The sequence below is a fragment of the Camelus ferus genome, chromosome 11 (genome assembly GCF_009834535.1).
Source record: "Camelus ferus isolate YT-003-E chromosome 11, BCGSAC_Cfer_1.0, whole genome shotgun sequence".
NCBI classification, from domain to species: domain Eukaryota; kingdom Metazoa; phylum Chordata; class Mammalia; order Artiodactyla; family Camelidae; genus Camelus; species Camelus ferus.
The window spans coordinates 31803138-31829634 of record NC_045706.1 but is presented as its reverse complement, the minus strand read 5'-3'; the positions used below and the strand labels follow the sequence as shown (position 1 = coordinate 31829634).

Here is a 26497-nt window from a genome sequence, read left to right as displayed (position 1 = left end):
TATGATTTATTCTTTTATGTGAGAAGATAACAAATATGATAAAAAGAAACCTTTCAAACAATGCAAAAAGGCATACAGTATGAAGCAAAAGAAGTTTCTTTTCAGTAATTAATGGGCACCCATGTCCCTATGTCCCAAGGCAACCCTTCTAAAGTTATTTGTGCATCCTTCCTAAAATTTTCTATGTATGCACAAGTCCTTGTAAGCCATGTCTACTTTTTTCCAAATCCTATAGTTTAATACATCAGTATATGCAGATTGATCAAATTCTTTATTGACAGCATTGTACTGTTTTGTTATATGGCTGTACCATGATTTTGGTCTATATTTCTCCTTTTTCTCTATTTTCCCAATTACTAGTGGATGCCTGTGTGCTTCTTTTTTTATACTTTAGACTCTTTAAGCTCCAGTAAAAGCTGTGGCTCTCTCCTCAGAAAAATTCACATAATTGTGAAATACTACATTTTAATAAGGGGTTTAGTACTCTTTTCTCTTGCCCCTGCAATATCCTTTTAGGGATCCATGAGTTCCATTAAGAATTCCTGCTTTACATGAAACCCATATCGTCTCATTCCCTTAGCCTTTGCTTAAGTGGAGAATGGTTCTGTTTACCTTTATACTAGTTGTCCTTTAAACCGTCAGAATTTTTAAATACATTTTTTAGGATTAGGGGTGTGTGAGGATGAAGAACTTTTGCAGACAAGAAAAAAAGGCAGATTCTGGAGGGAAAAAGAAGAGGATAAAGAGGCAGAAAATATGCTGGCAACCAGGAAGGAACAGAAAGAAATGAGGTACAAAGGGAAACATAAGATAAAAATTAAAAATAAAGAAGAAAATAGAATAAAGTAAAGGAGAACAAAAATGTAGTAATGTGATCACAGTGTGGTAATTGGACATCGTGTAAGGAAATGAATGGGCAGGTGTATTAGAGAAAATGGGCTGTGGACAGAATGGTTGGATATAGGATGGGCAGCAGCCAATTTGAGGTTTGCAGTATCCAAATTTGCTTGGCCTTAGATGTCACACATCTTTGGCAAGAGTTGCTTGAGGCTGGTTGTTGCCATGGGGTCATCACTGCTGCGCTGCCTTGTGTGTGCTGGTGGCCTCTGGACCAAGTCTGCAGCGGGGCAGTCACACCAGTGACCTACTTGGTTGTAGAAGTGTACATCTCAGTTGAGTCTTAATCAGTTCAGGGCCGAAAGGATTTTTAGGCTTGGGCCAAAGCATTTTTTTTTCACAGCCTTTATAATGTCTCCCATGAATGGAAAAGAGGAGCAAAGACAGTATGTAGTGATTGATTAAGGGGAAAGGAGCATGTAGGCTAACTTAACTATAGGATTCTGAACCAATCACTTATGGCCATAATTATTTTAATTTTTTTCTGCTTAGTTTTTTTTTTTATTGACATTCTTTATTATTATAACTTTTGGGTGGTATTTATGGTTATTTTGAAATCTCACCTCTTCAAGAGTCCTGAGTAGGGGTTAGGATCATACATTTGTGTCACATCAGTGACATAAAGTTAAGAAACACACAAACATTTTCTGGGAATTGGAACTATAAGGAAGAAGGAAGAAGAAAATGAAATTATATAGCCATATGGCAGAATAACATGAAGCTGTCAAAGAAGGATGTAATTAATTTGTATATAGTGAAATTTATGGACTTTAATCCTCTTCTGAGGCTGTGGGTATTTATTTTAGCTTCAAAAGTTCAAACTCAGCATTCTTTTATTCTTTTAGACTCTCCAGGCTGCTGAATTGATAGACTCAGAGTTTCGAACAGGAATGAGCAATAGACAAAAGAACAAAGCTAAAAGAATGGCCAAGTTATTTGCAAAGCAGAGATCCAGGGATGCAGTGGAAACTAATGAGAAGAGGTGGTAATCTTTTTCTGTTTATTTAAAACAGTAATTCTGGTTAGCTTAAATCTGTGTCTGCTTGACTCCTAAAATTTTTTTCCCTAACTAATTATGAACTCTGAGTGAGGCTTGAAGATCTTCCAAGGCGAGTGCGTTCCAGGCAGAGGGAGCAAGTGTGAATGCATTAGTCATGGAATAATCAAGAAACAGAAAGAAAAGCAGTATGGCTGGGATGAGTGGACAGAAGTCAGAGTTGAAAGTAATGAAGTCGGAGAAAGAGCCTGAGGGCCACAAGTTAAGGATACTGCTTTTGTAAAGGGGAAACTGTCAGCAGTATTACATCACTCATTCCTTCCGGTGGGGGCTAAGCCAAATAGTAATAATCCAGTTTGTTTTCCTAATTCTGTTGTAGTAAAGACCTCTGGGTAAAATCCCTGTCCTCACTTTTTTTAAGTTTTTTAAAAAATTTATTTATTTTACTTTTATGATTTATTTGGGGGGGGGGAATTAAGTTGTATGTACATATGTATGTGTGTATGTATGTATGTATTTATATGGAGGTACTGGGGATTGAACCCAGGACTTTGTGCATGCTAAGCGTGGGCTCTACTGAGCTATATCATCCCCCTCTCACTTTCTTAATGAGTTCATAGAAATGATATCTGTAGGGCTCGGAGCAACATTTTTCAAAGGGTAGTTCAAAACAACCCCCTTCATAAACACTTTGAGAGGCTTGTTAAAATGTAGATTCTTGGACTCAAATCTTAAATCAGAATCTTTAATGGTGTCCAAGAATGTTTGAGTAGATGCATTAATAAACACAGAGTCTATGAAAATAAAGTTTTATTGCAGATGACAGAACTTTTTGGTGTTCTTTCCATTCATATAAAGCTAAAAAGTTAAGTGTTTACCATATTTATTTAAAAGCCAGGCACATGAGGGATAAATAATAAGCATCTGCTTGGTATAAATTTTTACGTAGAGTTGTTTTTTTAAGTATAAAATCTTTACTGATCTTGTTAACTACAGCTCATTAGGATCGTGTAGTAGCCTAATAAATGTTCCTGCTAGCTTATAATCATGTAAGACTTTTACCCAAATATTTGAATGTTAGAAATATGAGATCTTATTTTTCAGAACACATGATTCATTCATTCCACAAATCTTTATTAAATACCTTCTACATGCCAGGTACTATTCTAAGCTCTAATGATTCAGTAGTGAATAAAACAGATAAGAATTCTTGTCTTTGTCAGGCTTTCATTCTAGAGGGAAAGACAGATGAAGAACAAGATAAATAAGCAAGTATAGTGTGTGTGCATGTGTATGTAGAGAGAGAGAGAACATATTAATGGTAAGGGTTAAGAAGGAAGAAAGAGGTAAAGCAAGGAAGGAACATGTGAAATGTTTAGTGGGGAGAGTGAAATTTTAGATAGCATGGTCATGAATTTGCAGAGGTAACTTTTCAGGAAAGATATGACGGAATTGCGGATGCTAACCCTTGAAAAGACATTCTGAATAGAGGGAATATCAATGACAAAAGCGTGGAAGTAGAAACATGCCTAACAAGTTCAAGGACAGTAAAATGACCAACCAGTGTGGCTAGATTGAATTAGATAGAATTAGGAGAATAATAATAGACAGACTCAGATTTTTTTTTTTATCACTTTATAGAAAAAATGGTTGGCCAAAATTACACCAAGATGGAAGGTGGGGAGGGGTGGATAATTGTAGAAAATAATGCTATATATGCCTTAATAATGCTAATTCTTTCTGTTAATATTCAGTAAAGCTGTTTTGTACTTGTCTTGTCCTTTGTAATATTTTGTAATTAAGCTAACCTTTGTTTTTGTTCTTTTTGTCATAAAATTTTTTCTCAAATTTTTTATACATGTTTTTCATTAGCCAATTGTCTTATCTCTATATTTTTCAAGAACTAGTAAGATTATAGTATATTACTCAGTATATTGGTTTTCTCCAGGGTACAAAAGCTTAAAAAAGTTATGCTGGACCAGATTTAGTTGTTGGACCAGGAGAGTTTAAATATAAAAAGGAGAGAAGCTGGATGTAGGAGAGACGGGGAAAAAAAGGCTTGTTAAATTTGAGATCCAGTTTGAAAGCAAGAAGTCATTGACCTATTTTACATTTATCAATAAGAGTAGTAGGGTATATTTTGCTTAAACATTTTTAAGCAGTTAATCTTAGTTATTTGATACATGATATTTTAAGGAAGCCATATAAGCAAAATATGGCAAAACATTTATTCAGATGATGGATTCTCTTACATTCATTGTGGGTCACGTTATTCTTTATTCACTTTTTAAAATGGTGACTTTTTTTTTTTTCCAAAGCAATGATAGCACTGATGGGGAACCAGAAGAAAAGAGACGAAAAATAGCAAATGTTGTTATTAATCAGTCTGCAAATGATTCCAAAGTCCTGATTGATAATATTCCAGACAATTCTCCCTTAATTGAAGAGGTACTATTGAAATGCCCTAAAGTGTCCTTTGAAATTTTTTTCATACTAATGTGTCAGTAGATGGTATTTAATAATCTGTCAATTGAGGAAACTGTATTATTAAAAATCTAAGTATCTTTACTTCATTAGTAAAAATTTCTAATTATTTAAAAATTTTAAAGCCTGACTGTTATTACTAGATCTTCGAATAAATACACCTTATTGCTTAAATTATTAGCCAAAAAAAAAATCTTTTAAATTAGTAGTAATTCTGTTTTTCTTACTCAGACAAATGAATGGCCTTTGGAAAGCTTTTGTGAAGAACTTTGCAATGATCTTTTTAATCCCTCCTGGGAGGTAAGATTTCTTCATTAGACTTTCTCTTAGTTCTGTTTTCTTGGCTAATGATGGAAACCATGTAAAGCATAATCTATTTTGTCAGAATCCCTCATTCTTTCCTGTGTCCCTCTCAGAACCACTGGTCAGGGCACTTCTTATCACTCACTTCCTAAACAGAAAACTTTAGACTGATTTTCACCTTTTGTACCCTTTTTGCCATATTTCTTTAGTGAATTTTTCATCTAAGTTTCCATTCTTTTAGCTATAATACAAAGATTTGTGTATCTCTCAGACAGTAAAACTTTCCTCTGGAAGTGGACAATTTTGATCAAGACCAGTAGTTCCCAAGCAGTAGGTTAGCCTCAGAAATAATTTCTTCAAAGAAAGTCTCGAACAGTTCACAATATGTAAAAGAGATGTAAGTGAAGTTCCCGTGATTGCGGTTGAGAGTTGGTAGTCTCAAACAATTTTGTCCCACTTCAACTGGCCTCTGGGTGATTTTAAACACTGTTTGGAGTACCTTTTAGCATCCTTTTCTGCTCCTTTGTGTACCATTTAAAGCTATTCAAGTCTTAACTCAAATGGAGTCTTGAATAAGTGGATGCAGTGTCCGTAGCCTGTTTTTTCCCTTCCAGATAACATTGCAGAAGGCTACAGGGCTACAGTAAAGTGTTAGTCATGAGACATTTTATTTGAACTGTCTCCTTTGATGTTTAACACTGTTGGCTTTGGAACTTTGTTTGGAGATACATACAGTATTTGGGCTATAAAGAACAATATTTGATGCTTTCTTTTCTCTCCTTTGCTGTGGATAATACTGAATGAAAGTAGAGGGTAGAGGAGTGACAGCTGAAGGAGTTAATATCTCAGAAAGAATTTAGAATAGCTATTTTCCTAGCTTGATTTTTTTTTAAATTCCAGATAGTCAAAATTGTGAAATTAACATGTAATTCTTGGATAGTTGAAGAAAAACATTCTTATGAAGTGCCACTTTGTTCTTATTTCTTAAAAATCTAAAAAAGTTTTTCATACTGAAGAACAGTTAAACACTGTTCCTTAAGCATTTAACCTCTGATATTTATTTCTTGGTTCATTTTAGGTTCGACATGGTGCAGGCACTGGACTTAGGGAAATCCTTAAAGCTCATGGGAAAAGTGGTGGTAAAATAGGAGACAGCACTTTAGAAGAGGTGAGTTTTAATGTAGTAAATCAACAATTACCACCAAGTTTCAGTAGTTGGCCTCTTTTTCCAAGACAGGGAAGTAATAGAGCATGTGTCATGAAGTAGAAAGGAGAGATAAATAATAAATATGGAAAGGTGAATATAAGAAAGAAAGTAAAAAGGTTAGAAAGAAGTTTATATTATTTATAGAGTGAGGAAGAATGAGTTCAGGAGAAAGATCAGTCCAGAAACATTGAGTGGAAAAATATGTAGAAGCAAGAGTATTTGAGCAGGATATAATGGATTAGAATGTAGAGTAAAATGAATAAGAGGATAGTTTAGAGGTCAGTGAGAAATATGATTGGGGTTACATAGAGACACTGGTAATGGGCCAGATAATACAATAACATGATTAATTAAGAGCAACCTTAAGTGGTTTCTTAATTTCTCTTGGAGTGCAAGTAATTTAATGGAATTTATGAATTTTAAAGATTTTGATATAGTACATCTAATAATCATCAAAGAGGGTGTGTTTAATATTAAAGCTAGTAATTGGGACTATTCCATATTTTGGTTATTGTTCCTACAGCTAAAATAACTGTCCCAGTATTTTCATTTTAGTTACTGTACTATAATAGTTGAATTATAGTTTTTGGACCTAATATGTTTCCCAATCCCAGATACAAAATATAATCTTTGTCTGTTATTTAAAAATGATTGTTTTAACAGATGATTCAGCAGCATCAAGAGTGGTTGGAAGACTTGGTTATTAGACTTCTTTGTGTGTTTGCATTGGACAGGTTTGGAGACTTTGTTTCTGATGAAGTAAGTATCTCCTAAGGGAGGTTTTACCCAATTAAATTTCAAATTCTGCAAAAATACATTTTTGCAAATAATGAGTTTTCTTCCTTTCTCATCTGTAGGTTGTGGCACCAGTTCGTGAAACTTGTGCTCAAACATTAGGTGTGGTGTTAAAACACATGAATGAAACAGGAGTTCATAAGACTGTGGATGTGCTGCTTAAATTACTTACACAAGAACAGTGGGAAGTTAGACATGGTGGTCTGCTAGGAATAAAATATGCTTTGGCAGTTCGTCAGGTAAACACTTCAGTTTTTGAAGCATTTATGAGAGAGTTTTTTCCCCTCTTAAGTTTATTTTCATTAATTATATGAAATGGCCTTAGATTCTTAGTATTACAAATAAGCCAGTCCTTCAAGATTTGCTTTCTTGAGGTAGTATCATAGACATAGGTGATGCTAATAAGAATTTAAGTACAAATTAAAAGATAAACTAGGAAACCTGTTGCTATTTCATGGGAAGACCAGTTTTCAGCCAGATTCCTAGTGTATGATCGCAGGAATAGCCTCTAGCGGCTGACTCTGTTGAGGCAATTGAAGAGAGAGTAGTTTGGAATAGTGAGAAGCAGAAAGGGATTGACTTTCTCTTCCCTTATCTCTCACACTCCCTTTCATTGTCAGTGGTTGAGTAAGAGCTAAAAGTTAAGGTTCTAGCACAGGGCTTTGTATGTATGTGTGTTCACACTGGGAATTCAGTCTTGCCTTGAAAACATGTTCTAATGTTTCAGGTCACATTGAGTAAAGAAGTACCTGATACCATTGTAGTCTTTTTCAGATGAGATTAGTTCCATACGCATCTATTGATGTTATTTTTTTGTTTCTGTTTGTGTGATTCTTTTTTAAATAGATACTGAAATTTATGCTTTTATATATAAATTTAATAAAAGATGTTTAAGCACAACAATTCTACTATAGAAAATTAATTTATTTTGGTGTACTCTTTTACAGGATGTAATTAATACTTTATTGCCTAAAGTTTTAAGTAGAATAATTGAAGGACTCCAGGACCTTGATGATGATGTCAGAGCTGTTGCTGCAGCATCGTTAGTACCTGTGGTAGAAAGCCTTGTGTATCTTCAGACACAAAAAGTAAATGAAATATTTTTGTATTTTCTTCCTGTAGAGCTTGTTTACGTTTGAGATGTAGAGTATTAGGGAAAACACTGAGTACTTTTTTCTCCATTCTCTATTTTTCTTATCACAGATAGCCCTCTGATGCATGGGATCTCGATTATACATTGTCCTTAGGAGGAGTGAATTGTGTCTATTTATCTTTCCCTTTCATGTACAGAATATGTAGAGAATTTCCTTGAGAAGAAATCAATCATTCTTTTATGTTATTCCTAGTATTTTAGGCATATAAGGTTTTTGTTTGTTTTGATTTTGGTTTTTGGCTTTTGGTTTTTTAATCTGGTCTCATTTTTGAAGTTCCTCTTTTAAGGTCTATCTGACTGCCTTTTGTATTATCAAAACCAGAACACTTACATTTGTAAGTGCAACAATCAGTATTTTAAAAGCTAAGAAACCAAATTTTGTCCTTTCATAATGCTTAGGAATATTTTAAATATATTAAAATTACTTTACGTAGAGGGTCCTGACTTGTGTCTCTACACTGTATTACTTCCAAAGTTTAGTTTTTTACATAATGTAGAGTATTGGCTTTCTTAGTTCCTGAATTCTGCATCACATTATGAGCTTCATTAGAAAGGGAAGTGCCATAGTAGAGTTGAATGGTATTAAAAAGAGGGGCAGAGAATTGTTAGAGGCATATAATGTCTTCTTAACTTTGCTCAAAACTGGCACTATCCGAGGTCATTGGGATTGGATGTGTTGTTAAATCAGTTGTGACTACTGAGATACAATTTGGCATTGCTTGTGAATATTTTGTGCAAAATTAATAACTTTTCTTGATAACTGATCTTACAGGTACCCTTCATTATAAATACATTATGGGATGCTCTTTTGGAACTAGATGATCTAACAGCTTCAACAAATAGTATTATGACTCTTCTTTCATCTTTGTTAACTTATCCTCAGGTTCAGCAATGCAGGTAATTTTTTTTGTTCAGTGGAATAAAGTAAAAAAACGTTTACATACATTTCCAGATAATTAAGCCTAAAAATACAATAGCACCTTTTAGAACAGTACTGTAAGTTGGGGATGCCAAAGAGTATTTTCAGGAGGCCTTTTCTTCTTTACTGTCTACCCACCAGCACTTTAGGGTCAGGAACATAAAAAGCTCATATTCTTGGGTTACTTTGGCTATAGAATTCTTTTTCTTGTTCATCCTGTAATAGTTAACTTTAGAAATGTAATTATTGCATATTACTTTTACCTCTAGCGCAGGATATAGAATTTTAGCCTTATTTTGTGAAATTTAGTTAACAGAATTATCATTGAACATCAGCATTACTTATTCCAAAATTTGCTACTCTGTGAACTTTTTCTTTGTAATGTTCACTTCAACTCTTGCTCTTGATTTCAATAATTGCTAATCAGGAAGTGAGTACATAATAATGTAACAGAATGTCCAAAGACAGAGACTAAGTGAAGCCAAAACAAACCAAAAATTTAAAGTGTCATCTGTTTTCCTATTCTGATATTTGAAATGAAACTCAGCTGATTAATTCCCTACCTTTTAGACTGGGTCCTGAATATTATTGTTTCTATTAATAGTATCCTTGGAGATACAGAAAAAAAAATTGTATGCAATTTTAAAAAAATCACAAATGAGAAAATTACTCTTCTTAGCCCAGTGAGTGTGTTCAATGAATGGTTGTATGATTATGATTATGAATGATTTCTGGTTCTGTGAGTGAGTCTGTTTCTATTGAAAATTATAGATATGTGAAAAACATGTAGAGAATATTTCAAATAATATTGACCTCCTGGTAGTACTTCAGTGTTTAGACTAGTAGAACATCCCACAAATTGGAATAGTAAAATAAGTGCCTATAAAGTTAACAGAAAAATTAAAGTGGTAGTGCATATGTGGAGTTTCCTAATTTTCAAATGCTTTCACTGGTATAGGGATTAAATGAGTTAATCTATGTAAAAGCCCTTCTGAAGCTGCAGAATGCAAGAATTTTTCATTACTCTATATTGGGGGTTGGCAGACTCTTTCTGTGAAGGCCCAGATAGTGATGTTTTGGCGTTGTGGGCCATATGATCTCTGTCAAAATTACTCAGCTCTGCCACTGTAACACAAAAGCAGCCATAGACAATACATAAAGGAATAAATATGCCTATGCTCTAGTAAAACTTTATTTAAAAAAACCAAGTGGAGTGAATTTGGACTGTGGGCCTTAGTTTGTTGGCACCTGCTCTAAATAAAGGCTTAGGGCTTTTTTTTTTTTTAAATCAAGTGGACAGTGTCAGGAAAGCTAGATGATGTAAGAAAATGAAAGCATGTGGTGAAAATTCTGTTAATTCAATGTGAAATAATATAGTTTTTGATTTTTTTTCAAAATTGCCTTAGAAAATTTGCTTCATATATTGTGATATTTGGCAGATACTTTCTAGCTTATGTAAGAAGAAATGCAGCATGTATTTGGAGCATGAACAGTTACACTATTAACAAGACCTGTTGTAATGCTTTTACATATTTGAGGCTGTTTTATGTCCGTTTGTGCATGTGTTTATGTTATAATTTTATACATAAATGTACTAAATGTGTACATAAATGTAAGAAATGATGTTCATACAAACCTCCAAGTAACGAAAATAGCATTAAATGATGGGCCTCCTGAGAGGAGCCACAAAAGAATAGATAGTTACACTGACATTCTTTCTTCCTCATGTTTTTTCTACAGAGGTATATATTTCAAATCCTACTTATAAATAACTCCCTAATTTGAGTAACTTTTTTTTTTCTGAATAACTTTTATGTATGACTCACGGATGTGACAGGAATCCTATGATCCAAATTGTTAGCCTAGATGTGGCTTTGCTTGCTTTCCCATTTAAAGTCTAATCTGTGAGAAGGAAGATAATTTGAGTTTTCCTAACTTAGTAATGCTAAATCAGGATAACAAATTTCAAAGCTACAACCATATCATCTCTTGCTCTTTTGATATGTCATAGAGATGGCCCGAAAGAGGGATGGATGTAAGTTATGTGTATCTATTGGTTACCCATTGGGGTTAGCCATGGGAAAGGAGTAAGTATTAGCAATCCTAATTTTGTGTTGGCTGACTATCAGATAAGATACATGTCCCATTTTCCTGAGAATAGGGCAGTTATACTGAAAAGTTCTAATTTGATAAAGGTAATTCATGGCATTAGTGCCATAGAAGAACCTAATGTTAATATTTCTATTCTTTATGACTGCATTTGCTCTGGCTATTCTGGTACTGTAAAACAGTTTTGAATGAGGGTGTTAAATGAATGTTCATATGGAAATTGTATTATCTATTTAGAATTATTAATCAAAAAAGATGCCAGGTCCACAAAGAAATGATATGTAGATAATGTATCAACCAACAGAGCTCCCATTGAGAATGAGTAAGATTAATTTGTGTCTTCTTTATTAGTATTCAACAGTCACTCACAGTTTTAGTTCCACGTGTCTGGCCTTTTTTGCATCACACTATATCATCAGTTCGAAGAGCAGCGTTGGAAACTCTGTTCACGTTATTATCAACACAGGACCAGGTAAGAACTAATAACTGTAGTAATCTTGAAATTTATATAAATTAATTTTAGGAAATCTGTAGGAAGGGTGACCTGATCACATATAAAGACCAGGGGAATGCTGGACCTACTAAAATTGGTGTGGTGACCATGACCATGTAGACATATAATAGAATCACCATGAGGGCAGAAATATTTTAATACTTTGTTCTAGGTTGTGTTCCTGTTCCCAGCACTTGGAATAGTACTTAAAGCTCTCTTAAAACATGAGTTCACTTATAACTTGGGTTGTAGTGATCCAGATTATAGTTAATTTAAACTTGGTGAAGTAAACAGTTTGTGGTAGGAATTTTTCTGTGTTTCAGATTACACTGATAGACTAGTACTAAACAGTCATCAGAACTTTACTTTGCCTAAGATTAGGAGGAAAATTTTTGACTAGTAGACTCCTAGTTAGTAGCATACTAGAAGTCCACTGACTGTTTTTAAAAATTTGTGGGAGGAAAATCCCAAGGTGGATAATTTCTAAAGGGCTGAAAGTGCCGCACCCCTCACTGTGCCCCCACTGTCCAGCCAATCCAATGTAATAAACCGATAAATGCAAGCCGACACTTTGAGGTTACCTGCCTAAATCAGTGCCTACTGGAAGACAGGTACAAAATTAATGAAAACAGGTGGTCCCACTTTCTGATCTGCAAGAGGCAGACTGACTCTGGATGGGCCAAGTTATAACAAATGATTTTTTTAAGAAAATACTAATAATGAGCTAAAGCATGTAACTTTTTGCAACCATATTTAAAAGGAGATGCTTGCACAGTTGTTCAGATGGACTGCATTTGGCCTATAGCTGTTTTCCTAGCCTCATCTTGTGTTTTCTGCTAAACAGTCTTTATCTTATGCTCCTGGAGAATCTGCATTTTTTTAAATACTGGTTCCTTCAATGATACTGCCCTGTGTATCCTAGGGATGGGATTTTTTTGTTTGTTTGGTTAGGTTTTTATTTTTTTAATTTTATTTTTATTTACTGGCTTTACTTTTTAGAGCCATTTTAGGTTCATGGCAAAATTAAACAAGAAGTACAGGGTGCCATCCATATACTTCCTACCCTTTCCCAAACATAGCTTCTCTCACCATCAGCATCCCTTATCAGAGTGGTACATTTGTTATAATCACTGAACAAACATTGACGTGTCATTATCAACCAAAGTCCATAGTTTACTTTAGGCTTCAAGTTTGATGTTGCACATTCATTCTCTTGATTTTGATGAATGTATAATAACATCTTTCCATCATTATTGTATCATACAGAATAGTTTCTCTACCCCAAAACCCCGCTGTGATCTCTCTCTTCATCCCTTCCTTCCCCTGGTTGTTTTTAATAATTACAAGGTAGAATTCACTAGAGTAACAAAGTTTATAGCTTGAGGAGTCTACAACAATTTATACCACATTTTTTGTTTATAGAGGGGGAATCTTTCTCTATATGTGTGGCTTTAGGATCTGCAAGCAACTTTGGATTTCCAATGATGGTGTTGGGGTGGGTTAAGAAATTGGTAAATATGATGGGAAAAATGAGAAGAGATTATGGAAGAGTAATATTAAATTGTTTGCTTGTTGCTATTATAGCTTTCCTGATTCTCTTTGGATTGTCCCTAAATTCTCTCTGATGAGAAAAGAAAGAGAACTTTTCTTCTTTCCAACTTCCCTTTCCCATTCAGTGAAAAGTAGCTCCCCTAGCTGATTATTTTGCAGTCTTTCAAACCATTTTGAGAAACATATAACTCTGGTTCTATCTTTTTCATTAATTTTCCTGGCTAGAAAATTATAGGTACCTTTCTAAGTTATGCATTATCTCCTAGACCTTCTGGCTTAAATTTTTCAAATTTTTCTTCAGTCTCTTCCACACAGCTATTTTTTGCTTAAAAAAAAATTGTGGAAGGAAGTGATAATAAGTACTGTGAACTAGTTAATAGAATTTTTAGCTCTTATTCAGTGAGCTTGTAATTATTTGAACAACAATAGACAACATGTGAGATCCCTTTTTTTAGAATTCTGGGCACACAATAGACATTTAATTAAGAACTATTTGATTGCTTGATTTGAGTGGGCTTTTGAATTGTTGAAAAATTCCTTAGATTGAGTTTCTAAACCTGGGCTTAAGGAAATCCCTGAACCCTCTGAAATTGAAAGCAAAATGTTATACCTAAGTATGTATGTAAGTGTATTTTTCTAAGAAAAGAGGTGCATAGTTTTCATCAAATTTTCAAAGAATCCCTGGCCCAAAATAGATTAAGAACCTTTGCCTTAATTTTGTAGTGAACTCAAAGTTCAGTTTTCTGGGTTGGTTATCATCTCACAGTTTACTCATTACTTCCATTAATTGCAGTTCAGTTCTACTGCATGAAGAGTGATCACATAGTACTTACCTCTGATCACCTAGCATAGCAGCAGTAATCTGATCTTTTTTCGCATTTCCCTAATATAACCAAAGAGATGTTGCCGGTTAGAGCTTGCTTCTAGAGAGATGATGATTTCAATTTATGAGAAGCAAAATTCAGTGTTGTTAATCATAATCAGACTTTCTCCAGCTTCCTAGTGATTGAATGCCATTTAATTTCTTCAATCTATTGGAATAATAAACATGGTACTGTTGCTCCAAAATCTTCTCAAAATTTATCACCAGTTGAACCTTTTTGGTAAAGTCGTATAGTCTTTTCATGGTTATACCTCTGTTATTTGACATAACTTTTTAAGTAAGCTAACATCCAAGAATTATATGCTATAGTTTTGATTCTGTTTTTGTTTTTAGAACTCTTCATCTTGGCTTATACCTATCCTTCCTGATATGCTTCGGCACATTTTTCAGTTCTGTGTTTTAGAAAGCAGCCAGGAAATTCTGGACCTCATTCACAAGGTACACAGTGAATAATATATTTGTACTCCTTTTCCCAGTATCTTGGTAGATTTTTAAAATTTTTCATAATTGCTGTACTATTTGCTGATTAGGAATTTAAAGAAATTAGAACTCATTTATAAGATTTGAACAGTCTGGAGATCTGTAAGATGAGACAGGGAAATAGGCTTCTTACAGAGTATAATAGTTAAGTCTGGGTTGGCCATGCTACTTATATGACCTACTAGGCAAGTGTTTTAAGTGCTTTCTTATAGCCTCAATACAGAAAATAAAATGAAGGAAAGACTGCTTTTCTCCATCACTCATTTTGCTATTTATCAATATGCTTATTGATCCTGCAAAGTATCTTTTGGGATTTATTGTTAATACATAGAGTCTGATTGTCATAATTTAGATTTGTACTTTCTTCCCCTTACTTAGCAAGATTGTTTATATGTGTTGGAACCTTTAAAGAAGAGCCATTTGATATATTTAATAATATTTATGGAAGGAAATGGCACTATTATACCTTTAAAACCTGTTAAATTAGTTTTGAATTATTGACCTCTTGAGGTGGTTCATTGTTAACAGCCTTAGATTAACAGTGGTGTTATTTCTACATGCTGGCCTTAGCCTGTTTAATGTTAGACATCAAGAAAGTTACCTTATTGAGTAAGATCATGAATCAAGACTTATACTGTTATTAATTTATACTAGGATATTACTACCTCTAAATTTAGCAGAGGGTATTTATCAGGGGCTGTTATATATTGCAGCATGTGTTGAATATAGGACTGCATCAAGCTTTATGATACATACAAAGGATTTCAGACACTTACTGAGATTTTGATAACTTATTTTTATGAGTACCTTTTATTTTAGATGATTTTCATAAAAAACTGAAGATTTTTTTTATTCCTTTTTTGAAAACTTCCTTTTATATTACTTTTTTTAGTATACAAACCTACCCAAAAACAGTATTTAGAAATAAGCCTCTACATTGAATTTTAAAATTAATCTCTGTGCTGTTTCCTACTTATTTTTTTCATTTCAGTATCTTTAAAAATAAGTGTTAGGTTTTATTAGGCCTTGCTGGAAAATTTTACTTTATTGTTCCCCTTCTATTCTGTAGGTTTGGATGGAATTGTTGAGCAAGGCTTCAGTTCAGTATGTGGTAGCAGCTGCTTGTCCATGGATGGGTGCTTGGCTTTGTTTAATGATGCAGCCTTCTCATTTACCTATTGATTTAAATATGTTGCTGGAAGTAAAAGCTAGAGCCAAGGTAAGTGTAGAGGGACATAATGTATTTGTATGTTCAGCTTATAATTATTAATACAGTAACCATGTAACCATGTAAGAAGTGTGTACTGCTGTTTTATAAGTGTGATATCATTAATGTAACATAAAATTATTTTATTAGGACCTTGACAAAATGCATAGTAGTTTTTATCCATTGAGATTTTGTGAAAAGAACTATATTTTATTGGGATTATAACAAATGAGAGTATTTTTGTTTTTGTGTATTAAACTTTAGTGATTAATCTTTGATTATTGTTTTCCCCCTTATTCCCTCCAGGAAAAAACAGGTGTTAAGGTGCGCCAAGGCCAAAGCCAGAGTAAAGAAGTACTTCAGGAGTACATTGCAGGTGCAGATACCATCATGGAAGATCCTGCCACCAGAGATTTTGTAGTTATGCGGGCCAGAATGATGGCAGCCAAGTAAGTATATATAAATTGAAAGTCATTTAACCAAAAGATTCCTCTGATGTGTCTGTCAGTCCTTCCTTCATCACACTAGTTACAGAGGAAGAAAAAACTAAAGCGTAAGAAAACAACTTTTTTAAAGTTTTAAAAACAGGATTTATATATATTTTTTGAAGATAGATAAGATAAGAGTTATGTCTTCCTTGGGAAAAGTTAATAGTTTCAGTAGAGGAAATTTTACTTCAACTTCTATATTAACTTATTTTTTTCTCCCTCTTAGGTTGTTAGGAGCACTGTGTTGCTGTATTTGTGATCCAGGTGTAAATGTGGTAACCCAAGAAATTAAACCAGCTGAATCCCTTGGCCAGTTACTACTCTTCCATTTGAACTCCAAGTCTGCCTTACAGAGAATTAGTGTAGCTTTGGTAATCTGTGAATGGGCTGCTTTACAGAAGGTAAGATTTTGCCCCAAAAGTAGTGAAGACAAATTAAGTAAACAAGTTTCCATTAGCCGTTAAGATTATTTTCATTACATTTTATAAACATAAAAGTGAAAATTTTCTCTATAAAATTTTATCCAACAGTTATAGGAAAGTATTCCAAATTATATTGAAACATTGTTTCTCTCTCATTTGCCTTTCACCCTAGACTTTTTTCTTAGACCTCTGTCTTATACCTGAGACTGCTAGCTGTGCCCATACTTAATATTTGCTCTTGATCCTATAGTCTGTTCAGAAATGTTCCTTCTAAAAAACACGTGTATGTATGGAAGCTGTCCAGAAACTGTTGGTCATTTATTTATCTGTATCTCTCTCAGATATTACTTAAAACTACAGCAGATAAGAGGCTTTGAGTAATAGAAACCCATTTGTGTGAGTAGTAGCAAGGGCAGATTTTTAGTCACAGGAAGAATAAAATCTCCACATTTAAACCTAGATCTTTGTTTCCAAATAAGCCATTCCCTTGCAGCCCCTGTAATCTTTAACTTTTAGTAAGATGTATGATTTTGTGTAAGACTTGCTTCTGTAAATCAAAGAAACTTCCTGCTGGCTTTGTTTATTCCATTGACTGGAATTCTGGAAATTTAACTGTCTGCACTTGCTGTGAGAGTTGCTTGTTACTGCCTCTTAGCAGTTTGTCAAAGTTATGTCTAAAAGTAATTGAGCCATGCTCTATTGCAACTGAGACCCCAGCTTTGCCTCTGGAAAGAAGCAAGGCTCGTCTGTTTTTAGGCAGGACTCGGTGTGCTGGAGAGGCAGTGATGCTGTGTTTTTGTGCCTCTCAGACTCAGCAGCAAGTGTTGACAGTTCGGTTTCTGGACCCTCACAGAGCTTCTCTGGACTTACTCTGTGAAGCCCAGGCTGATCACCCAGATCCCACAGAACCCCTCATGGCTCACCACTGAGGTCATTCCCCCTCTGGTTGGGGCAGGCAACAACCAGAGAGAGTGGGAAGGGTTAGTTAATTTTGGGGGCAGGTAAGTAGCTTTTAAATTATATATCCATTTCTACAGTATGGCATGTGAAGCTATGGGTTCAGCTGTTAAGAAATCTAATGAGTTTTTAAATAACATTTTTAGTGCATGCTAAGTGTTTTCTGACTGATTTCTTTTTACAGTTGTATATTTTATGTGCTATATAATACATACATAAACTTGGAATAAATTCAGAATAAAGTAAGAGTAATTAGGTGGAAAATTTAATGAAATTGTCATAGTTCACATGCATGTTCTATAGTCATTCATATTAAAATTTTAGAGTAGTTTGGATGTAATACCTTTTCTCTGTGCAACTAACTATGTTGTTCTGGGAGATAACAGAAAATAGATTCAAAGTCAGTAGGAATTTAGACTTGGTAGTTTGCAAGTGAAGATTTATGCATTTCTAGAATTATGTTTACATATTTGCCCTGAATATTTGTTGTCTGTTATATTTTAGGAGTGTAGAGCTGTTACCCTAGCCGTGCAGCCACGTTTACTTGATATCCTTTCAGAACATTTATATTATGATGAAATTGCCGTTCCATTCACACGAATGCAGAATGAGTGTAAACAGCTTATTTCATCATTAGCTGATGCACATATTGAAGTTGGTAATAGAGTAAACAACAATGTTTTTACAATAGATCAAGCTAATGATCTGGTGAGTAAAGAAGTAACTTTATTAATTGTAGAGCATGAAATAAATTTGTCATGTCACATTTACCACAAAAACTAATTTGTTGAATCTGTTTGTGGCTTGGTAGTCTATCATCCCTGCCCTTTAGAAAGGTTATTTTATTGTGTTGACTTTCTTGAAATAAGAAGATGGGGAAGTAAATTTTTTTATGTCTCAGATTCTGACAAACCAATACACCTTTATTAGAAAAAGCTGTTCCATTATTTGTCATTTCTCAGTTTTGCTTAAGACTGGCAGAGTATAGAAAAAAGTTGATTCTAAGTTCCTGAGTATTTCTCCCCTCACTTCCCAGCTTATAATGGAAATATTCAAACATTAAAAATAAAGGTAAGAGAATTATACAGTGACCATTTGTATACCCATATACTCACATACCAATTAGAATCCACAGTCAGCATTTTATTACATTTGCTTTATTACATATGCAACTCTCTACCCCTTTATTCAAACTTCAATCCATCTTAATTTTTTGATGCATTACTAAGTAAGTTGCAGGTATCAGTACACTTCAACATGTGTGTCATTAACTAAAATTCAATATTTATGTTTTTCCTCTTTTTTGAGGTAATATTTATGTACTGTGAATTGTACAGATCTCAAATGGAACATTTCATGAATTTTAACAGTTGCATATACCTATGAAACCCAAACCTCAGTCAAGATACAGTGCCATCACCACTTCCCTGTCAATTGCCTGCTCTTAAATAACCACTGTTCTAATTTTTCCTTCACCATAGATTTTGCCTATTCTAGAATTTCATATAAATGGAATCATACACTCTGTGCTGTTTGGTTTAAGAATTTTTTCCAGCATGTTTTAAAAATTCATCCATGTTATATATATCAATAATTCATTCTTTTTTATTGCTGAGTTTTCTTTCATTGTATAAATATACCACAATTAGTGTAAGCCCTTCTCTTATTCATGAACACTAGGGTTGTCCAAAGTTTTGGGCTGTTTTGAACAGAGCTGTTATAAACATTCTTGTACAAGTCTTTTTGTAGGCATATATTTTCCGTTCTCTTCGATAAACACATAGGAGTGGAATTGCTGGGTCATATGGTAGGTGTTTATTTAGTTTTATAAAAAATTGCACTTTTCCCAAAGTGGTTGCATCATTTTACTTTCTAATCAGTACTATATGAGAGTTCTGGTTGTTCCACATCAACACCAACATTTGGTCATGGTTACTCCTGTTAATTTTTGCCCTTCTGATGGTTGTGTGATAATGTCATTGTGGTTGTAACCTGCATTTTCTTGATAACTAATGTGTTCAACACTTTTTTTATGTCTTATTGGCCATTTGTTGATCTTCCTTTCTGAAATTTCTGTTCAGATCTTTTGTCTATTGTTAATAAGGTTGTCTTTTTACTATTGAGTTGTAGGAGTTCTTTATCTATCCTGGATACCAGTTCTTTTTGTCAGATAGATGCTTTCCGAATATTTTCTCCCAGTGTTATGTGGCTTGCCTTTGCGTTTTCTTAATAGTGTCTTTGGATGAACAGATATTTTTAAGTTTTGATGAAGTCTAATTTATCAGTTGTCTTCTTTTATGGTTATTGTGTTCTGTGACCTAAGGTACCCTTTCTTATCTTCAGGTGGCAAAGGTATGCACATAAATTTTCTTCTGAAGCTTTTAGTTTTTATGTTTAGTTATCCATATTGAATTAATGTCTATGTATAGTGTGAAGTAGAGATTGCATTTTGTTTTTTATATAGATAATCCAGTTTTTCCATGATCATTTATTGAAAAGATTTTCCTTTCCCCATTGGATTGCTTTGGTACCTTTGTCAAAAATTAGTTGAAGTTTAAGTGTAGGTCTGTATCTGGGCTCTGTTCAATCTATTTCTCTCTCCTTATGCCAGCACCAATGTCTTGATTACTGTAGCTTTGTACTTAGTAAGTCCTTGAAGTTAGATGATGTAAATGAGTTCTTCCTTTTTTGAGTTACAGGATCAGAAACGCAGCCACTTTACTTATGTTGGTCCCTGTGAAATAGCACGCTTCATTTCTTACTAAAAAATAATACAGTTGAATTTTTTTTTTTTTAATTCTCACCTGTGAGAGAAAGCTAAAATTGCTGCAGTTTTTTCTGAGTTGGTTTTTTTGGTTGTTGTTTTTCTGTAATTTCTCCTTTTTGCCTCCTCTTCCCCGAAATTTGCCTTCCTGGAATGAAATCTCAAATCTTCTTTAAGGTCTGAGATCCCTTCTTATTGTCTCCAGAAACGTTTCTTTTTAAAGCTACTATATGGCCTCTTCTTCAAGCTTTTTGTATTCAGACCTCTTACTCCCCAGAGAAGCTACTGTTCTGTGTCATCAGCTTCATTAGTCCAGTGGTTTTGACTTGGGGTTTTGGAGTCTCTGGAAGAGCGTATTTCAGGGAAGAGCAATTTTAAAAGAGTTCTAGCCTTGGCTAGAAGCCACTGCCCTTTGTATCTTTCTTTGCATTCCTCTTTTTCTCATACCTGCCAAAATATAGGTATTTCCCGAAGATCTTCCTTTGTCTATCACATTCTTACTCTTTAGTTCTTACCCATGTGCTGTACTGTCTTTTCTTGATCTTTTATGTTCTTCAGTTAGGCATTTTTGCTTGGATATGTATCTCACAGTCACTTTAAACTTAACACAACCAAAACCAGAATTTATTTTTTAACAGGAAATAGCCCTTTTTATCCACAATCTCAAATCTCTAACATTTCCTTCAGAAAGTTCCACATGTTTATCCTTTCTCTGTTTTCGTCACCACAACCCGAAGGCCTTAGTACTTTATGACTAGGTCCTGACTCATCTCCAAGGCTCCAGGCAGTCTCTGGTTCACTTCATCCTGCTTTTTGTGCCAGACTAGTAAAAAGTTCTGTAGAACCAACTCGAAACAATCCCTCCCGTGCTTAAAAACATTTTCTTTTTCCTTGATTTTAGTTCTTTCTTTCTTACTTTCAACACCTTATCTAAATTCCCCGTCTCTTTTCTCCTAATTATTTCTCAAATTTCATCCACCTAACCCTAGTTAGCTTTCCTTTTGCAGAAGTACACCACCCTCGCCCACTTTCTATACTTGATTCATTCTCACTTCAGTGTCTGAGTTCCTCTTTCTTTTGCCAGAAATTTCCTACCCCCAGCCCTCTATGCTCACCCCAGGATCATCTCTTGACAATCCTTCATCTGCATCCTGTGCTCAGGCCATGATAAGCTGTTTTCAGTTCCTTGGTTGATGCCCTGCTTTTCCCTTCCTCCCTCACTCTGTTTACCAAGATGTCCCCATAACTCCAGACTTAACAACCTGTTCTTTAAAAACCCAGCGTAAGTTTTAACCTCCTCTGGCAAGCCTTCATTGATTATGTCACCTAAGAAGAGTTAAGCTACCCATATGCTACCACAGCAGCGTGCACTTACCTCAGTTATATGTTACACTGTCTTGTTTACTTACATACCTGTCTCCCACAGTAGCCTCTGCATTTTTTGAGTGTATAAAGACATTGGTTTTCCTCATCTTGTAGTATTACTCAATAAATATTTGTTGAATAAATGAATTTGGGGTAATTGAAAAGCTTTTCCTAAGCTGCCTAGAATCACTGAAAATTGACAGAAGCATAGTTTATTTAGGACAGTGTTTTTAAACTTTTAGTAGTGAAACCCTATTTCAGACAATCTTATGCAGAACTTGAATACATAAAACAGACAAGGCAAAGTGGAGAGTATAAGCTAGAAGTGATTGTGTTCCTTTGCAGTAAGCAGATCAAGGTCAAGCAGATATAGCTCAATATAAAGTCTTTGGCATTTTATAATGACAAAAGATGATCTTATTTGTGTGCCTGTTCTGTTTTTAGTAATAAGAAGCTAGCATTATCATTCTTGTCCATGAGACTTAGGAATTGATCATTTCTAAGTCTAAAAAATTGGTTCTTCATTTTAAGAAAAAGTTAGGTTCTTCAGTGTTACAGGCTTTTCTGACCAACATTGATCAGATTGGATCTATTTATGGAGCCTCTTTATGATTAGAGTTACCTATAAAACAAGACTATTTTTGTTATGTTAGCCATCACACTGTCTTTAGATGGTAATTTTTAAAAATGTGTGCACAGAAAAACTTGTATGTAAAATGTTCATAGCAGCATTATTTATAATAACTAAAAGGTGGAAACAACCATTCATCAAGTAATGAATGGATAAATATAGTATATCCATTGAGTGGGATATTGTTTGACAGAAAAAGGAGTGAAGTAATTATACATGCTACAACATCAGTGAACCTTGAAAGAATTATGCTAATTGAAAGAATCTAGTCACAAACGATTATACAGTATTTTAGTCCATCCATATGAAATGTCCAGAATAGGCAAATCTGTAAAGGTACAAAGTAAATAAATAGATACATAGGGCTGGGAGGAAATGAGGGAAGATTGCTAATAGGTATTGAGTTTTATTTTGGGGATGATGAAAATGTTCCAAAATTGTGGTCATGGTTGTAACACTCTGTAAATGTAATAAAAAATCATTGAATTGTATACTCGAAATGATGTACTGTACGTGAATTACATCTCATAAAGTTGTTAAAAAAGATGTACTGAACAGTCTTTTAATGGGCCCTGTAAAGTTGTCTGATGTCATAATCTATATAAAGCTATATAATCTTAAAGCTTTAGGTGGTTCTTGGTAATTAAAGAATTAATGACTATTGCACCATTTTTATTTAGCAGTTAGTTTATATTTGCTTGCAGGTTTCTCATTTCACCAAAGTACTATTTGGGTATTGAATGTGATTTTTCACTGAAATTTATTATATATATTTAAACTGCAGGTAATTTTGTGCTTCTCAAGAGACTGTCTCTTTCTTAAAGAATATAATACTAATGTTAAATTAAGTCAGATTAAAGTTTATTTGAAAGGTTTATAGACATTTATTTAGTTAACGAATAGTAAAATAGTACTAGATAATGTGAAACTTGAAATTGAAACAAAAAGCTTCCTTTCTGCCCTTTAGGAGTTTATAGGCTGTTTGGGGTTGATGTCATTAATGATTTTTGATTTCTCTTTTTTAATAGGTCACTACTGTTTTTAATGAAGTCACATCATCTTTCGATTTAAATCCTCAAGTGTTACAGCAGTTAGATAGTAAACGACAGCAGGTCCAAATGACAGTTACAGAGACCAACCAGGAGTGGCAAGTGTTGCAGTTGAGAGTGCATACCTTCGCTGCATGTGCAGTTGTGAGCTTGCAGCAACTTCCGGAGAAATTAAATCCTATTATAAAACCATTAATGGAGACAATTAAAAAAGAAGAGAATACACTAGTGCAAAACTATGCAGCTCAGTGCATAGCCAAACTACTTCAGCAGTGTACAACAAGGACGCCCTGTCCCAATTCAAAAATTATTAAAAACCTCTGTAGCTCACTTTGTGTGGACCCATATCTAACTCCTTCTGTCACATGTCCGGTACCAACACAAAGTGGCCAGGAAAATTCTAAAGGTATATATATCTAAACCTTCATTTGGGGTAGAGGAAGAATTAAGTGTTTAAATTTGTTCTTATTTATTTATGGGTATAATTAAGCACAAATCCAGTGTATGTTGGAGCTTTTTCCCATTTTGAGAGAATTTGCACATATTACTAATAAAATTAAAACTCTAAATCCAAATAAGCTCTTCGTAAAAGACCTGATATATGTAAGATGACTGAAATCTATGAGACAGGCTTTAACCCTTAACTTCTCTTTCAAGACCATTATTATAGAGTTTACTGTTAACTGAGCTAGAAAACTTGTGTATCAATTGGTGAATGAAAGTTCTTCCTATAACACTCTGTGGTTTTTGTAGTACACGTCTCATGAGATAAGTGGACTCTATTACCTTTAGAAAACAATGCTTAAACAACTTCCCTGTTTTTATCCGGAAAATTTCTATGGAAAATAACTGCTCTTTGTAGGCTGGTCTCAAGGACCAATGTTTCTTCACATGCTTTAGTCTTAAATTTCCCCCAACCCTCTCCCCAAGAGCTATGTGAGGCAGCAATATTTTATTAACAGTTGATGTTTCTAAATTTTTCATGACTGTGGACATTTTTTTAGAGAGAACTTACAGTATTTTTTTTTAATCTTTCTCTTTATTCCTGGAAACAATCATCCATATTTTTAAAGAATTAATGTACTTTAACTGAAGCCATAGTCATTCTTACATGTGATATTTCTTCTTGTTAACATGATTTCTGCACCTTTGATTGTATTAAGTATGGTCCTATACAAATACCAAAACTTTTAACTTAATATCTAATTACTAACTTTTCTTTGTCTTAAGAAAATATCATTGGCCTATAAAAATTGAAGCTTGAAAGACAGTTTTAAAATGTGTTGTATCTCTTTTGGAGCGGGAAGCATTTGGTCACCTACATCATGCTTTAAAGGTTATTAAACTTTTTTCCTTAATAGGGTCTAACTCCGAAAAAGATGGAATGCATCATACTGTCACCAAGCACAGGGGTATAATTACACTCTATAGGCATCAGAAAGCTGCTTTTGCTATCACAAGTAGGCGAGGTCCTACCCCCAAAGCAGTGAAAGCTCAAATAGCAGATCTTCCTGCAGGAGGTAGTGGAAATATCCTTGTTGAACTTGATGAGGTAAATGATTCTTTTCTTTGAATACTCTGATTTTTAAACAAATATCTTACAGATTGTTAGCTACATTTGTCGTATCAGCTTATTGAATTGTATTTTATATTTTTAAGTGAAAGAACTGGGACCAGTAACTTTCTGGGGTACTCCAGCAACATGATCCAAAAAAACTGCAAACTTCAAGTTTTTCGTACCTCTTACTATTTTTACCAGCTTAACGTTGAATATCTTCCTAGGCAAGAAATTCTCTCAATAGTGGCTACATAAGTCATTCATAAATATAAACTAATTCACTCCTGTAATAGTGACTACAGAGATGTTAAATAACAGCCAAAGCTAACTTTTCTCAGCCCTGTCAATGTCAGAAATTACTGTTGATATTCAGAGGATAAGATTACAAGTATCAACTAAATTGTTACTTACCTGACTTTTAGTCAACTTGGAATTTATTAACTCTGTGATGCGAGGCAGGGATCTAAATTTATTTGCCCATATAAACAACCAGGTACCTAACTGTCGAATCTTTTCCTCCTGTTTTATAATGGCACCTCTGTTAAGTATCATGTTTCATGTGTGTCAGGATCTCCTTGGGCTTTCTATTCTGTTTTATTGGTCTACTTGTTCTACAGTACAGTCTTCTTTAAAGACAATTTTAAAAAGTGTTGTTTTTGAAAATCTTACAGGCACATTCACCATGGAATGACTGCTTTAGGTAGCAAGACATAGAAATTTACCTGAGTTCAGCAATAAATTATCAATGCTAAATAAAAGACATGTTCTATATAGTTCTATAAAATATAGGCCTATCTTAAGTTTCTTTTTTTTAATCAAAATCTTAGTTGTCTATAGTCCTTTTAAAGTATTCTATGAATGTGAAAACTTATTAATTACGTTCTTTCCATAATAATTTTAATAAAAAATTTACTGTGGTTTTAATATTTATACTTGCATGGTTTGCACAGTTCTCCCTTCACCTAAAAATAATTTTTAAAATATATAGGTATCTTTCTGAGGGGACAGTTTTTTTGTATTTAATTATTATAAAATTGCTATGTAAGAGGTTATTAATCCAGTGGTTAGATTAAACAGATGCCCATATTCTATCTCTTAATCAAATGTAAATAAGGGCGGATCATTTTAACTCTCTACTCTCTGCCTGCTAAGTTTCTTTGGGGTAGAGAGAAGAAGGAAAAACATGTCACTTAGGACTGTCTTTAGAAACAGCACATATTCTATTCCTTATCTCCAACCCCAAAAAAGTATTTTGCTTTGGATGTAAAAATCTAGTTTGGAATTTTATGCCATGTAAATGTAATTATTGAGAAATGTTTATAATTGTGATAAATATGTCCAGTAATTGCTTAATTAGTTAATTGTCACACTGTGAATTCTTAGGTGACTTTCAAATTCTCTTGATAATATTTCAAACGCATTATACTTTTTTCTGAAATTCTGTTTTCAACTAACATTTGATTTTAGGCCCAGAAGCCTTACCTGGTACAAAGGAGAGGAGCTGAATTTGCCTTGACAACTATAGTGAAGCATTTTGGTGGTGAAATGGCAGTGAAGTTGCCACATCTCTGGGATGCTATGGTTGGTCCATTGAGGAGTACAATCGACATAAATAATTTTGGTGTGTACATAGTTTTCTTAGTTGAGTTTTTAACAGATTTCACTGTATATCCATTACATACATCCTTATAAAATAACAGTGCCTATACCTTTCTATTCCAGACCAGCTGGTAAGTTTTTAAATTGAAGGTTGGTAAACTCATTCATTTTAATTTATTTTTATGT

General features: G+C 34.0%; 2 protein-coding genes across 3 annotated transcripts in view; one reads left to right on the top strand and one right to left on the bottom strand.

Annotated features, from left to right (window-relative positions):
- The window catches only part of FGFBP3 (fibroblast growth factor binding protein 3), a 111524-nt gene that overhangs the window by 37989 nt on the left and 47038 nt on the right, over positions 1-26497 (bottom strand). The window lies entirely within an intron of this gene.
- BTAF1 (B-TFIID TATA-box binding protein associated factor 1) overlaps positions 1-26497 on the top strand; it is a 74685-nt gene that overhangs the window by 24735 nt on the left and 23453 nt on the right. For both annotated transcript variants that reach the window (XM_032491325.1, XM_032491326.1), the window contains 17 exons: positions 1743-1879; positions 4213-4342; positions 4610-4678; positions 5760-5849; positions 6552-6647; positions 6746-6922; positions 7631-7771; positions 8609-8733; positions 11216-11336; positions 14125-14229; positions 15341-15490; positions 15785-15927; positions 16193-16367; positions 17850-18053; positions 23134-23560; positions 24516-24706; positions 26180-26333. In XM_032491325.1, the coding sequence (XP_032347216.1) occupies positions 1743-1879; positions 4213-4342; positions 4610-4678; positions 5760-5849; positions 6552-6647; positions 6746-6922; positions 7631-7771; positions 8609-8733; positions 11216-11336; positions 14125-14229; positions 15341-15490; positions 15785-15927; positions 16193-16367; positions 17850-18053; positions 23134-23560; positions 24516-24706; positions 26180-26333 (2635 nt within the window). The remainder of the gene's footprint in view (positions 1-1742; positions 1880-4212; positions 4343-4609; positions 4679-5759; positions 5850-6551; positions 6648-6745; positions 6923-7630; positions 7772-8608; positions 8734-11215; positions 11337-14124; positions 14230-15340; positions 15491-15784; positions 15928-16192; positions 16368-17849; positions 18054-23133; positions 23561-24515; positions 24707-26179; positions 26334-26497) is intronic.